This window comes from Psammomys obesus, unplaced genomic scaffold (assembly GCF_907164565.1).
Source record: "Psammomys obesus unplaced genomic scaffold, mPsaObe1.curated_primary_1811, whole genome shotgun sequence".
NCBI classification, from domain to species: domain Eukaryota; kingdom Metazoa; phylum Chordata; class Mammalia; order Rodentia; family Muridae; genus Psammomys; species Psammomys obesus.
Window position 1 is genome coordinate 3,459,362 of NW_026592710.1, and position 14,720 is coordinate 3,474,081.

A 14,720-nucleotide genomic window follows, 5' to 3' on the forward strand; every position below is an offset into this window, starting at 1 on the left:
GGAGCACACCTTTAGTGCTGGCACTCAGGAGGCAGAGGCAGGCAGATTTGTAAGTTTGAAGCCATCCTGGGCTCACAGCGAGTTCCAAGCCAGCCTGGGCTCCACAGCGAGACGGTGCCTCAAATAAACAAATAGCTTTTCCTCCTGTCAGCACCTTTTGTCGAATTCTGTCACAGCAACAGTAACTACTACGAAGTCCATGATACCAGCACCAGAGACCACTAGGGAGATAGCACTGCCCGAAGACCAGCGCCAACGTGTTCTGTACCAAGACCATCAGCAAATATGTAAACAACGAGTTAGAACAACTTCCCAGCCATTTGGGGAGGGGCTGTCTCCGCATGCGACACCCTACAAGCCATGCTTTCACTCCCGCATGCCTGCGGAAGATGGAGCTCCCTTGACATGCACGCGCAACAGGAGGCTGCCTGGTAGGTCGGCGATTGGGCCCCCACTGCATCCTCACGCTTTGGGGAGTGTGCGCCATCATTCAGTGAGCTGGCAAATATGCTGGGGACCACGGCTACCTGCAGAGAGGCAGCTCCATGGGGACAGAAAAGGTACAGCATCCGCAGAATCTCAGCCAAGAAGCCATCTCCCCAGACACTACCTCTTGGACAACTCACAACGCAGTTTATCCCCAAAGATAAAGTGCAATGACAGGGCTCTGGCGGCTCTGACGAAAGAGCAAGACTTTTAACAATGAGTGTGCTTCCCAGCTTGCTTTTAATACTGAACAAGTGCTCAAGGCCAAAGTCTGCACTGAGACCCAGGTGGGAGGGAATGAAATGGGCTAGGCTTTCAGCCGGCACGCTCCCTGGCCCAGATGGTCTCCCTCCAGTCCGGATGGGGCATTTGAAGACACCTGTTCACAAACAGGGATCTCGGCTCTCAGCTCAAGGATGCACAGCAAAGCCACCGTGGGAGTGTGGAATATGTCCACCAGACAATGGGAAAGCACGGGGTGCGGGGCTAGAGGGAGGACATTGGGTGGGAATCTTATCACTGGAGCAAAGCAGAGCTTCAGTGACCACGGGAATGGACAGAGCCGCGTCCGGGCTGACCATTCCATGCAGTGGTGGCCGCCACGGTGAAGGGCTGAGCCCATCTTTTCGGGTGGCTACCAGCTATTCACAGAAGTGATGACAGGATTTCAGGTGCTCTCAAGAAACCTGGGAGGAAGAACAGTGGAGAGCCTGACCAGAGCGGCAAACACTGAGCTGGCGTCGGGACACGGCGATCAGCACGTGCTGCTCTGTGGCAGTTTTCCATAAATTTATGTCACACACACACATATCCGGGGGTAGGGAGATGGCTCAGGAGAGGGAGTGTTTGCTGATAAGCACAGGGACAGGAGCTCATGTCCTGAAAAGCCATGCAAAAGCACAGGCAGGCATGGTGGCAACAGTAATCCCGGGGCTTAGGAAGCAGATGCGGGGATCCCCAGGGCGGGCTGCACAGCTGGAGTAACCAGAATTGCAGAACTCTTGTTTCAGGGGAAGACTCCTGTCACAAATTCCAGACAGACACACACACACACACACACACACACACACACACACACACACACACCCATGCAGGCTCATATATCCATGTAAGAACATGTGCGCACCCTGCACATGCACACACAGCCATACACACTTACAATATGGACACGCAAAATGTTTGCAGATGAAAACAAACTGTGCCTGTAGCTTGCCTCCGGGTAACTCCACATGGATGAGGCGGAGATGAAGGAGCCGCCCATCAGGCTGGCAAGTGCTGAGGCTGCGTGGGGTGCTCCTTGCTATCCAGTCTGCCCTTTCTGCGCTTAAATTTCCCAACATGCAAAGCACCTTGCGAGAGGAAAGAAAAGGGAGCAGGGAGTCCACATCCTGGGTGAGTAACTGAAGATGCTGCTGTGGTGGGCCCGTGCCGCTGGGTGTGTGTTCCCCTTCCGGGCCGTTAGAGCCTGCAGATAAGGCTCTGCAGTGCTAGGTCTCCTGCAGCCCAGGCTGGCCAGGAACTCACCACACAGCTGAGGATGGCCCTGAACACCTGATCCTACTGCTTAAGTGCTAAGATCACACTGGGCCGAGCAGTGCCCCACAGGCCTGGTTCTCCCACAGCCCACCCCATGATCCCCCCCACATACACACATGCACTGAGCAGCACATTTTAGATAAGGCACCTAGTGATGAAAAAGGCAGCCAGTAATGAACTGTTCACTGCAGTGACAGACCTGAGGTAGACCCCAGAAAGGCCTAGTGTGAGCAGGAGACAGGAGAGTCAGGGCTCTGCAGCAAGGAAGAGTCAGAGCTCGGTGGGCGAGTGGACTCCAGGCTCTCCCTGTCCAGGCTCACCAACCCTCCTCAGAAAACTGCCCGGCAGCAAAGGCCTATGGCCACACCGAGTCCCGCTGGCTGTCCACTGCACTGCCTGAATCTTAAGAACAGCGTGAGCTGTGTCTCCCCAGGGGATCCACACCCACGTAGACAATGTCCACCCGCTATCTCTCTCGCCACCAAACCTACAAATCCTTACTCTTAATTATGATGTAGAAGCACATAAAGTTCACTTTAAAAAGCCGTTTATCACTCATGCACATTCAAGCTTTACTACACTTCAGAGCAAATGAAAAACACAGTAAAATGGCCTCGTTTTTCAAAATAATTACCAGTTCGATAATTATGAATTAAAGCTGTCATGATGCATGGAGTTTACCAGGCCATGTCCTACCATCAGCCTGCAGCATGCCAGATACCCAGGAGGATGGTGAGGCAGAACAAGGCTGCTTCCTAGGACTGCGGGCCACGTTTGCTACCAAGGCTTTATACGGCAGAGGAGACACTGGCACCTGCCAGGCCTCTCCTCAGCAGCGGGCATAGAAGGGGACTCACACTGCCATCCACTCCAGAGGGGCTGCTGAACACGTACTCCAGCTGGAAGACGATGGCGAAGGCTGCATGGCTGACCATCTCTGGGAGCCGCAGGTGGCTTCTCAAAACCAGAACCTGATTTCCGGAGCTGGTCAGAAACACAATGCAGGAGATGCTGGGACATGGGCTGCCATCCCGCCTGTGTCCACCTCCCCACGTGAGCAAGAGGGACCCCAGCAGATCCACTGTGCTCAGCCCACAGTGTTGATCACTCAGTCTAAAGCCACAAGCAATGGCTGCAGACTTCCAGAAGAAGCCACAGGGAAGACGGTCAAGTCACTGAGCATGGCCAGATTCCTGCCCAGCACTTAGCCTCCTGATGGCTGAGCTCCACACAACACTGACGGATGAGGCGTGGCACCCTACAGTGACATCTCCAAGGTGGGGGCTCAACAGTGTAGGACTTGAAGACTTTGGAAATGAATCCCAGGGCCCATCCAGGTGGTGTGCAGGGGCTCTTCAGACCCTGAGCTGGAAGCTTCTAAAGGACTAGCTCCAAAGCTGCCACAAAAAAAATAGGGGCTTTTTCTAAGTGTACAACCCTGAGGTTTATGCCTGACAGGTGTGACTGACAAAGAGGGTACAGGGGTGATCGAGGGGCACCCCAAAGGGCAAGCCCACCCTCATTTTACCACGGCCCCTGGTAGTTCCCTCTCACCACCTTTGGGGGTGGGGCCTTGCTTGGCCTTGGCACAAGGAGATACCTGTTCTTAGAAGAGGCACTGACTCTCCTGCTGATGCTGGCCGTGCGTGTCAAGGCTAGGTCCGTCTCAGGAACAAGCACGACCACTTGTGGCCTATGCACGAAGCCCAGGCCATTGTGGACACAGACGTGCAGGCGTCGCTCCAGGACCTCCAGGGTGCCGCTATCCACCAGGCTGACCCCCTACAAGAGACACGGGATGGAGAGAATGAGGTCCTGCACGGCTGGGAAGGGACTGGCCAGAGAAGACTGGTTAAGCAGGCAAGCAGATGGTGGAGGCCAAGGTGGAGTCTACAAAACTCAGCTCCTTCTGTTGGTCTGGATGAGTGCTGCAATGATGGAGAGGCACCGGAGACAGAACACACCCAGGGCCCACTTTGCCCATCAGGATGATGGGTGGGAAGAGGATGCATGCTCAGGCAACCGGTCATAGGCTGACAGAAATGGAGTCTGCCCCAAGGCCACAGCTGGACACTACAGACCTCCATCTTAGCGAGGACACCCTAACAAAGGACAGGTGTCCCTCCCGACTCTCAGTGTTTATGAAATTACACGGTCTTTACTGGTTATCTGGAACTTTCTTGTTCTTCAATGTCCATTAATCAAGATGAATGGGCCAAATCTCCACCTGGTGGTCTTTGGTTAATAAAAATAAAACAATGGAGCTGTGTGAGCCTGTTGGCTGGGAAGGAAGGATACCAAGGGGGCAAAGTCCCTCCATGGTATCTGTGAGAGCGTCAAGCCCAAAAGAGATGCTCTTTGCTGCTGCAGCCTTAACTCCCTCGATCTGTTCTGCAAAGTAAGAAGGCAGCGAACGCTGCTTCAGCCCCATCTTCAGCCCCATGCTGCATGCTGTATGGAACAGACCTACAAAGTCTCCTCATCTGCATACACATCTCATTATAACTAACAGAATGAGAACCAATGGAGCTGCCCACTTATTCTCAGCTCATGACAAACACCGTTAACACACAGCTCTAGGCACAGTGAACGAAACAGCCATCTTCATGGGGCAGACTCTCCCAAGACAGGCCTGAAGACATCCCTGTACAGAGAAGAGGGCCAGGTGCTTATGAGAGAGAGTGCTGTGATTTCTGGAGAGGCCTGACCCTGGAGAAAGGCCATGGAAAGATCTTCAGGGAGGAAGCCCAAGCACAAGGAGGCAGAGTGAGGGAAGGAAAAGGGTGAAGACAAATCCATAGGGGGATGAGCTTGGATCTCTGCCTCATGAGAAGCTAGAGTCCACAGAGGTTTATAGACTAGATGCCTGCTTCTGAAAGACCGCTTAGACCACAGAGTAAATGAAGATTTTCCCCAGGATCCCTAAGGGAACACAGCGTACAGCACCTCCTTAGAGGATCATCCTACCATATCTGTGAAAAAGAAAAACAAGTCACAAAACCAGCCACAGTCAACAACCATGGAAGCTGCCAATGGAACACCATAGCTTTCCAGACCTACTGCAAAGACTAGGCTCAGCCTCCGGAATTCTTGGGGCAGAGTCAGCAGGCTCCACCCAACACCATCTCCATCCAGTACCCTCCATGCCAGGCAACCTAGGAGCTTTGGCCTAGGCTGGCCACACGGCAGCTGGGCTGCACAGCCTGTGCTCAGAGGTATCTGCACCTGAGCAATGGGAGTGTTCATGCCTCTGTGTGCATTAAACCTGCCGGGAGCTTCATATTCAGGGCAAAGGCTGTGGTCTGAGATCGTCACTGCCAATAACACCCCGGGTAACCTGCCAGTAACCTCCAGGTCTTCTTCCCACTCAAGACCCCACTATGTAAGTGCCCAGATACAAATAGAAATGTTCCCAGAAGGTTAATAAGGACACACACAGCCCTCAGGACAGATGGATACAGCATAGTGCACTCACACTGAGGAACACGACACAGCACAGTGAGCAGAGTAGCCACACCAACAACTGACAGAACGGCACCACAGAGCCACAGGCAAGAGGAACTAGCAGAGGAAAGAAGCCAATGGTTTCAAAGGAGTAGAGGTCAAGATCAGCACCCTAGAGGTTCATCTAAGGGTGAGAGAATGGAAGCAGAAGACGGATGTGGGGCCTGCACAAGAGGAACGCAGCAGGAAGAGGCCTTTCTTGTGGCTCACCCTCCCCACACATACACACAGGCATACCCACTGGTGCACCCTGAACCCTTCTGAGGGTTTGCTCGGGCAGGGAGGAGATGCCCCACAGCCTTTCACACCCTGTGATGAAAGTGTTCTCTTCTGTTTAAAGGTCAAAAGCAAAGCCTCTGTCTGGTCTCAATAGAGGCACAAGAAGATCTGTCCACAGTCAAATGCTAGTAACCCATTCTTTATGCCCAGAAAATGGACAGCAACATCCATTCTCCCAGAAGGAGGGGATTTCCATGAGGCTGCCAGGCAAGGAGCAGGGGGAAGGCCATGCTGGCCCAGGCAAGATGGAGCAGGGCACAATGGTTTCATGATGCTGGGCTTGGGAGACTGTGCTCTCACCACACACGCAACAGTGAGGGCAATGATTCAGAGAAAAGGGAAAACAGGAGTCCCCCATCTGCAAAGGTGTTCTGAGGCTCTTGTGGTACACTAACAAGCTGCACAAAATATCTGAGAGGACCTGTGCCAGAGCAGCAGGTAGGACTCAGAGGATGAAGCTGAGTGGACAGCAAAAAGACAGGACTGGAGAAGAACCGCAGTGCATCCTGTGTGCAGGTTAGTCTCCACCCTGAGTGTAGCCAACATGTACACTCCATGTACTGCCCACATGATGGCCACTTCAATGCCCCTGCCCAAGGTGATCCCCCAAATGCCCTACCCAAGCACTTAAACAAACCCCTGTTTTCAGAAGCAACAGACAGGAATAGTAACATGCTCCCGACAAAGAGGCATTCACAGAGCTGTGTCTACACAGTTAGGCAGAGCTCAGAGTGTTTCATGGGAGTACATTACTGACAGAAACCACTATGAGGAGCCACCGACAGTCAACTCCTCAAATAAGCCACCTCGCCTCAAAGGTCATTGGTAGCTGCAGGGTATTTTATGTTTCCCCATTGGATGGGGTAGTTTACTTTTAAATGAAAACTATTTCACAATCTATGAAAATTATCAGCAATGTTGCAGGTTGTCAGCACCTTTTACAGATGAGAGAACCTCCTGCTCAGGGCGTGGCCTAGGGAAAATGGGCCCTCCTAGCCCTACTTTATCTGACAACCCAGGAAAAGAAGTGCCCTCTTCAGGCATAAAAAAAAGAGGGGAGAAGGGTGGTAAAGGCAGAACCATCTCCCAGGATGCCACGACCAGTGACACCAGAAGCTGGTCGTCCCAGCCCTGCCACCACCCATACCTTCTCTGTTCAGATTAAGCTACAACAGGGTGAGATATGAAGTAATACCTCCCGAAAGCGGTCGCTGATAAGCAGTTCCAGAAGTTCCTCCTCAAACTTCTCCAGGGAGGGGTACAGGGTGAAGAAAAGGTCATCTAAGTGCCATGTGGTGGGCTTCTGGAAGCGAGGCTTCCGCAGGGCATCACCTGGAAAGAAAATAGGGTTCATTTGTGCTGTCTCGAGTGAACAAGCAGAGGCCACACACCATGCTCCCACCAGTCTTGGGTAAAGCAATCAGGACGTGCAGGCAAGAGAGCCATTCAGACAGACTCCAGGTCCACCACAGGGCAAGGTGGGCTGAACCACTAAACTGATCCAGCATCTGCCAGGTGGAAAGGGTCCTGCCCTCCTCCAGCTTCATCACCTGCATCTTCGGCAGGCCTATGGCCAGCTGTGCTGTTTCTCACACCACTGACTTATCTGAACCATCTGAAGCATGCAAGAATGTGATGTGCATGTTATAGACCCAGGAATTAGCACACCAGGTGGCACCACAAGAAAACCCTCTGTTCTGACCCAGAAGCACCTCCTGGGGCTGCCTGGGCCAGAGAGGAGGAGGCTGAGCCTAGAGCAGGGCTCAGGATCCACACTGAGGGCAGGCTCCAAGTACACTAGGGATGTCTTCAGCAAAAGCCAACTATTTCCCATAATCCCATGGAACCTGTGCCTTATCGCTGTCATCCCCATCTGCTCCTATCTCTGCCTCTTCCTATGCTTTCTGTGATTACTCATGCATTTTGTTAGTTACTTACTTAGGGTTTTTTTTTTAAGTTTTTCTTTTTAAAGACAGAGTTTCTCTGTGTAGCCCTGGCTGTCCTGGACTTGCTTTGTAGACCAGGCTAGCCTCAAACTCACAGAGATCCACCTGCCTCTGCTTCCCTGAGTGCTGGGATTACAGGTGTGTGCCACCGTGCCCCACACTTATGCATTTAAATATAAGGGCTTGGAGATTTTAAAAGCCAATTTTAAAGATAAAAAGGAGAGTTGGCTGGGCGTGGTGGTACATCCTATATGGAAGACTGAAGCAGGTGGCTAAGGCCAGCCTATACTTCCTCCTGTTGGGAGAAACAAAGAGGAGGAAGAGACAGAGGAGGAATAGATGGAGCGGAACAGTGTTAGCTAAGCTAACAGTGCTGATGAAGCCATCAAAAAGGCACTGTGTCCTCCTGCTGGGGGTCAGGGGTGTGGGGAAAGCTTCCATCTCTGCTCCACCAAGAACTTTGGAGACAACAGCCCCCTGCCCCACAGCAACATGAGTGTGCCTGATGCCACTGAACTGCCTAGTGTAAGGTGGTGAGCAAGACAGATCCATATGCCTGTGTGCACACACTATGGCTCAGCAATGTCTGGGGACCTCCTGGCTCTGTAGCCAGAGGGGAAAATTACTGCCCTCAATAGGTCCACTGAGCAGGGAGGTGGTACCCTTGCCCTAGGACCCTGCTGCCCTGACAATAGAGTCAGAAAGGCTGTTGTGAGGCTGTTCTTTATGTAGCTTCTAGGAAGATGAGACATGGAGGTCCCTGGGGCACACCCAGCACACAGGCCACTCTGAGCAGAGCATTGCAGCAAGTGGAGCCATTTGATAACATGGAAGAGGGGAGGGGGAGAAGGAAGGGAGCTGGAGTGGGAAACGTGGGATGAGAGAGGTGCAGCAGCTCTCTTTCTGCAGACTCACTACTCTCTACTCCGTACTAAACAGACTGCTATGTTCTGCAAATTAATTTACTATGTTCAGAGAGGTGCAGGCAAGGAACGAGGCTCGGAGCAACCTCAGCATTTCTGTCAGGACAGTGCTCTTCTCACCACACACTGGCGACCAGTGCTCCACTAGGACACAGGAATAGGAGCACACAGATCACAGGAGCAGTCCAGATGGAGGCACATGTCTCTACACATACCCCTGCCAGCAGCTTTGATGCCACCGGGACCATCACAGTGCCACCCACCAGATTCCTGGGTGTCAGGACATTCAAGACGCCCCCTCCTCACTGCATTCCCTAAGGGCTCCAGGGCAGTGAGCAGCTCTTGTGGCCACTGTCCACTTCAAAGGGACTGTCTATGTGCAGCACCTGTCATTTACTGTCCCTTTTCACTGGACAGAAAAGGTGTTACTACACCTTGAGCCACTACCCAGCTCAGGGCAATGATGGCATGGCCATCTGCTCATGGTGCTCACCCTGAGTAAAGATTATTGCTTATAGCGAAACAGGAAGGGGCACTCAGCATCTTCTTTGCTTTCATAAGGCTTACCCTGCCTCTGGCCAGCTACAAGAAACAGAAGCCTCCATGCCAGAGCTCACACACAGAGCCCAGTGAGGACCTGGGCAGAGATGCTGCAGCCACTACCAGAGCCTCTCACATCGCTCAGCCAGACCACCCAAAGGCCAGTCACCAGAGCAAGCTAGCCCGAAGGAGAAGTGAGGGGTCTGGCCAAACCTCCATCGGAGGAGGAACTTCTAACTTAGGAGTGTTACTGAAACAAGGGCTCAGGAACGGAGTGTGGAATGTACTGTGCCTCTCCCTGTGGCCCTGGACCAGCTTCTCCTGCTCTCAGGAGGTCAGCCTCTTTAGCTGTGCAAGAAGCAAGCAGCATTCCCCACAATACACACAGCAGAGGGTGGCAGAGTTCCCACAGGTCTCCCTGTGCCAGCCACTGCAGGGAACCACTGTGAATGATCAGCACAGACCCCCACCTCTGTTCCGAGGAGGAACAGGTGTATGTGACAAAGATTTCAGCCCTAAGTCTCCAAAACAGCCCACTCCAGAGGACTGCTGTCATTCAGTGAAGAAGGTTACAGGGATCATAAACTTCTGGAGGCTCGCCACAGGCCACTCTACCACCAACAGGTGCCACCCCGAACAGCTGGAGCTCTTGACCAAGTCCTGAGGTAAGAAGGAAGTGTCTCCACCTCACCTGGGAACTTTCACTGGGCAGCACACACCCAGGAATGATGGGAAAATAGAGTGAGCTTCAGGCTAAGAGCTGAAAAGCCCTTTTAGTGAACAGAGAACCCAAAAGCAGGGAGCACGCTGGATGCAGTGGCAACAAGGAGCCCGGTAAGCGCTGAGAAGCCAACAACCGTGGGTACTGTCACACCCATGGGTGTGGCAGCAGACCTACATTTGCCATGTCTGCGGCCCATCCTAAGAACAAACCTACGGGGTGACCTCAGCCCATGCTGCTTAAAGAACACAACTAAGGCAGTGGTGTGTGACAACACCCAACCTTACATGGCAACAACACAGAAGACACAGGGTTGCTAGGAAGCTGGGATGTCGGCAAAGCCCAGTACTCCCGGGAGGGCCTGGGCTGGACAGGAAGTACAGTCCTGGGGACAGCCCCACCAAGGGCCCAGCGCCACAGTGGCAGGATAAGAACCTTCTAGAATAGATCCTGGAGAACTAAGGGGCCGGGTAGGCTTGGGAATCTCTGCAGCAACCATCTCTGGGCCATGCCTGTGATACTGCAGGCTCTGGAGCAGAGGCCAGGGTCTCAAGCTTGGCTCTGCTACCAAGCTGTTCCCCAGCCCTCAGGAGGCCAAGGCTGGGAGGAGGACAGCTGAGTCTACTGAAGAGACCACAGCAAACAGAGCAGAGTCCCAGGAACACAAAGCTCTTGGCTTTCTGTGGTATAGTCTCTCCTGAACTTGCTGAATAAGGACTGTTGGTGGGATTTCAAGTCTTTACAATATAAAGACGCTTAATGCCCTCAAACACCCCACTTAAAGTGCTTACGCTCGTGAACTTTGTTACCTGTATTTCAGTACAACCAAGAAGTAACAATGACAATGTCACTGGTAGCACAGCCCGGGAGGGTGGTTTTCCTGGCACAGCCATGGAGACAGGAAGTATGGTGTGATAGCACTGCTCAGGATAAGACACTGAGCCAGCTAGAGGCTAAGACATGCTCCAGAATGGGACCACTGACACCTCCACCAGGCCACACTGCTGAGCTACTCAGGGACTCGTGGAAATCTCCGCCACCTCCACCCATCTGAGCGAGCCCAGGTCCTCCAAGGTTTCACCTGAACTAACCCAAACTCACAGCGGCAAGATCCAAGGGAGCTTACCAGTGTCCCCGTGAGGCGGAAGGAGGCCGGGGATCTGCTGCAGCCCTGACACCAGCAGGTTCTCGGGGATCAGGTGGAAGGCGGGCTCCAGGGGCGGGTGTGGCTTCAGGGTGTACTGCAGGCTACAGTTCTCCATCAGCGTCATGTGCTTGTTCTCTGTGGGAGGAGCACCAGACACTGCAGGCTGTTTCCAGCCACAGAGCAAAAGCCCAGAAATGCAGAATAAACGCCATGAGTAGATGGCTTGTTTTCCTAAGGGGTGGAGACTACATGTGACATCAGGCATGTGGGACACACCTGTATTCTCAGCACTGGGGAATCACACGCAAGAGGAATGTGAGCTCCAGGCTAGCGCTGCCTCAAACAAGCAAGAATAAAATAAAGGCAAAAAGGGCTAGGCCAGCTGGGTATGGTAGTGCACACCTGTAATCCCAGCCCTCAGGGAGGCAGAGGCAGGGAGATTTCTGTGAGTTCAAGGCCAGCCTGATCCACAAAGTGAGTTCAGGGCAGCCAGGAGTACAGAGAAACCCTGTCTTAAAAAAAAAAAAAAAAAAAAAAAAAAAAAAGACCAGGCCACATACTCTCAGTTAAAACTGAAACAACAGACTGTTTCTTAGCTTTTGTTTATATTGTGTGTGTGAGTGTGTGTGTGTGTGTGTGTGTGTGTGTGAGAGAGAGCACAAGTGCACTCAGACCCAAAGCTGGCTCTCACCCCACAGAAAAGAGTAACTCTTTGGCTGACTGAGAATTAGCACCAGACACAAACACACACATGTCATACACAAAACATGCCTATGTGTACCTACATGTATGTGCAGATGCATGTGTGTGCACAGTGCAGGGAGGGAAAGGTTAAAGGACAATCTTGGGTGCTGTCCCTCAGGTTCCTTCCACTTCTTGTTTCAAACAGGATCCCTCATGGCCTGGAATTTCATCAAGGAGGTCAGGCTGGCTGGCCACTGCACTTCCAGGTCTGCCTGTGTCCATATCCCAGCTCAGTGCCACCATGCCTGCTTTTTCCCTGGGTCCCTGGGATCAAGCACCTCTGCGCCCCTGTGCTCGGGGACAGTTTCATTGTCTATTGCTCAGGTTGACCCCAGACTCTAAGAACTAAGTGACCATCCTGCCTCAGCCTCCCAAGTGGCCGGGACACCACCATGTCCAGCTCTGCAATAGTCAAGTATTATTCTGATGAATTCAGTCTCTCTAGCCATAAAGCAAGCTGTGTGTGCAGTTTCCACATATGGCTGGGAGACAGGACGGCGCTCATGCTGACTTCCTGAGACATAGCCTTGTAGGCAGCAGGCCCTGGAAGGCACGAGGAGGAGTCGGAGACCGAGGCAGGCTCCTCCTCTGTCCACTGCAGAAGCAAAGCCAGTCACACAGGAGCCCATAGCCACTGCAGAACCTGCTACGCCGCCCTAAGGGATCACACTTCGAGAGGCAACCAGGCAGGGCAGAGCAGAAGGCCATCAGGAAAGTCAGGAGCTTGAGACACATGCCAAGACCAGGCCACTCTCTTACGTTCTATGGGATCCTGGAGAAGAGGGTGCAGGAGGGCTCTGGGGGTGCCATGATACAGCCTCAACCTGAGAACGAAAACCAGGAAACCATGTCAGCTGCACACATTTCATGAAGACATCACTCACCAAAGACCAGGGCAGCTCCCAGGACCCCACCTCCCAGAGCCTACTAAAATAGTACTGGTCACATTGCTACCAAAACAGAGGTGGCTGAGGTCAGTGCCAGCTACCCACATTATGACAGACATGCCTCAAAGACCTGCAACCCAACGAGCAAGAAACTAGAAAACAGGCTCAGACGTAAACCACACTCACTGCTCTTCCAAACTGAGAGAAAGGAATAATAATGAAAATGATTTTATTATTAAATGGCCTAACTGAGACATGCCAGGAAGACAAAGTCCAGCCCCATTGCTGAGTTCCCATGAGCACGTCTCGCAGTGTCTGGGGGAGATATGGAGTTAAGACACTGGGCAGGGACTGCTCCTGGCATCTGCTGGGGGAGGGCAGGATGCTGCTGAGAATCCTACAGTGTACAGGTCGGCCCCACAGCAGAGAGTGACCTGAGCGTGAGTGGTTCCAACTCTGAGAAACTCAGACCTAGAGACACAGTGTGAGCTTGAACCGGCGCTGAAAGGACAACCCAGAGCTTCCCCGTCTCTGTACACCGCTTTCTAAGCAGCCTGGCTTAGAGCAGGCACGGAACAGCCACCCACTGAATGACCAGTACACAGTCAGCATTCCACAGCTGCCTGTCCTGCACAGAGGAATGGGTAGCTGCCCCAAATCCCACAAGACAGGCGACACCTCGGGGCTTCGGCCTGTGTGCATGCCACATCAAACCCAACACTCAGACCCAAAGCCGGCTTTCACCCCACAGAAAAGAGTAACTCTTTAGGGGACTGAGAATTAGCACCAGACACACACACACACACACACACACACACACACACACACATCTTGTACAGAAATACTTGTACACAAAACACCCATATACACAGGATAAAAATAATTAAATCTTTAAAAGAGACAGAGAGAGAAGAAAAGAAAGAAAATGCAGAAGGTACCGTTTGTCCTGGGCCGCAGAGGTGGGAGACTCTGGCTTATGGCCAAAGATGCGCAGAATTCCAAAGCCACAGGACAGTGCCTGCAGGGTGTCGTCCCTCTTCCGGCCTTCAGCGACCACCTCTACCACAGCCACGATGTTCGGGTGGCTCACGGTCGTGTGGAAGTAGAAGGGCTGCAGGAGAGAAGGCAGAGGCTGCTGCTGGGGGTGACGGCGTCCCGAAGGCAAGAGTGAGGGGATGCCCCCCCTCCAGGCCCTTTCATGGACACACCACGAGCATCAGGCCCCACCTAGTGCTCTTGTGAGGAGGAGAACACAGCACCGTGACAAGACCCTCCCAGGCTGGGGTGCGAGCTTGGGAGCTGCGGTTCACATCCTAGAAACCCACGCAAAGCCAGGGGGCTGTGACAGCCTCCTTGGAATCCAGCCCTGGAAAGCAGAGGTGGGCTACCCAGAGCAAGCTGGCGAGCAAGAATAGCCACATCAGTGAGCTCTGCATTCGATTAAGGGACCCTGTGACAATGAGGAAAGTGGAAGAGCCATCATCCCTTCCTAGTTCAGCTCAATGTACTTGTTTTGAGTTCAAATTGACGAAGTCACATTCCCAATATCAACCTAAGGCTGCCAACTCACACCCATGTGTGTACACCCACACAAATATGTGCACACACGTACAAACATGCCTACACACACACACACACACACACACACACACACAGGCACGAGCTCACGCACTTTCTCCCCTGGCTCAGTTCAATGCACTTGTCTTTAGTTCTAATTGACTACATTACAAGCAGGAGAGACAGAGATGAATCCTTGGGTTGGACTAGTCAACCAAAGGCCTCAGGTCCACAACCTGGTGTGAAGCCTCCAGCTGAGCACAAAGATGCCCCCTGCAGACCGGGCCGGGCAGGGCAGAGGCCGCCAGCGCCTTGTGATTGAAATTCTGCTAACACTCCTATTAAGGAGTCATTACCACAGTGTCACCGAGAAAATGGTTGCTGTAATCACAGACTGTCAGCAGGGATAACAGAGGGGTGCATTAAAACATCGGCCACGAACTATAAATC

General features: G+C 52.8%; 1 protein-coding gene across 4 annotated transcripts in view; it reads right to left on the reverse strand.

The window, feature by feature from the left end:
• The window catches only part of Nphp4 (nephrocystin 4), a 115,429-nt gene that overhangs the window by 80,529 nt on the left and 20,180 nt on the right, over nucleotides 1–14,720 (reverse strand). For all 4 annotated transcript variants that reach the window (XM_055615152.1, XM_055615153.1, XM_055615154.1 and 1 more), the window contains exons 4-9: nucleotides 13,652–13,824; nucleotides 12,586–12,650; nucleotides 11,062–11,217; nucleotides 7,001–7,137; nucleotides 3,623–3,804; nucleotides 2,880–3,006 (exon numbers count right to left, since the gene is read on the reverse strand). In XM_055615152.1, the coding sequence (XP_055471127.1) occupies nucleotides 2,880–3,006; nucleotides 3,623–3,804; nucleotides 7,001–7,137; nucleotides 11,062–11,217; nucleotides 12,586–12,650; nucleotides 13,652–13,824 (840 nt within the window). The remainder of the gene's footprint in view (nucleotides 1–2,879; nucleotides 3,007–3,622; nucleotides 3,805–7,000; nucleotides 7,138–11,061; nucleotides 11,218–12,585; nucleotides 12,651–13,651; nucleotides 13,825–14,720) is intronic.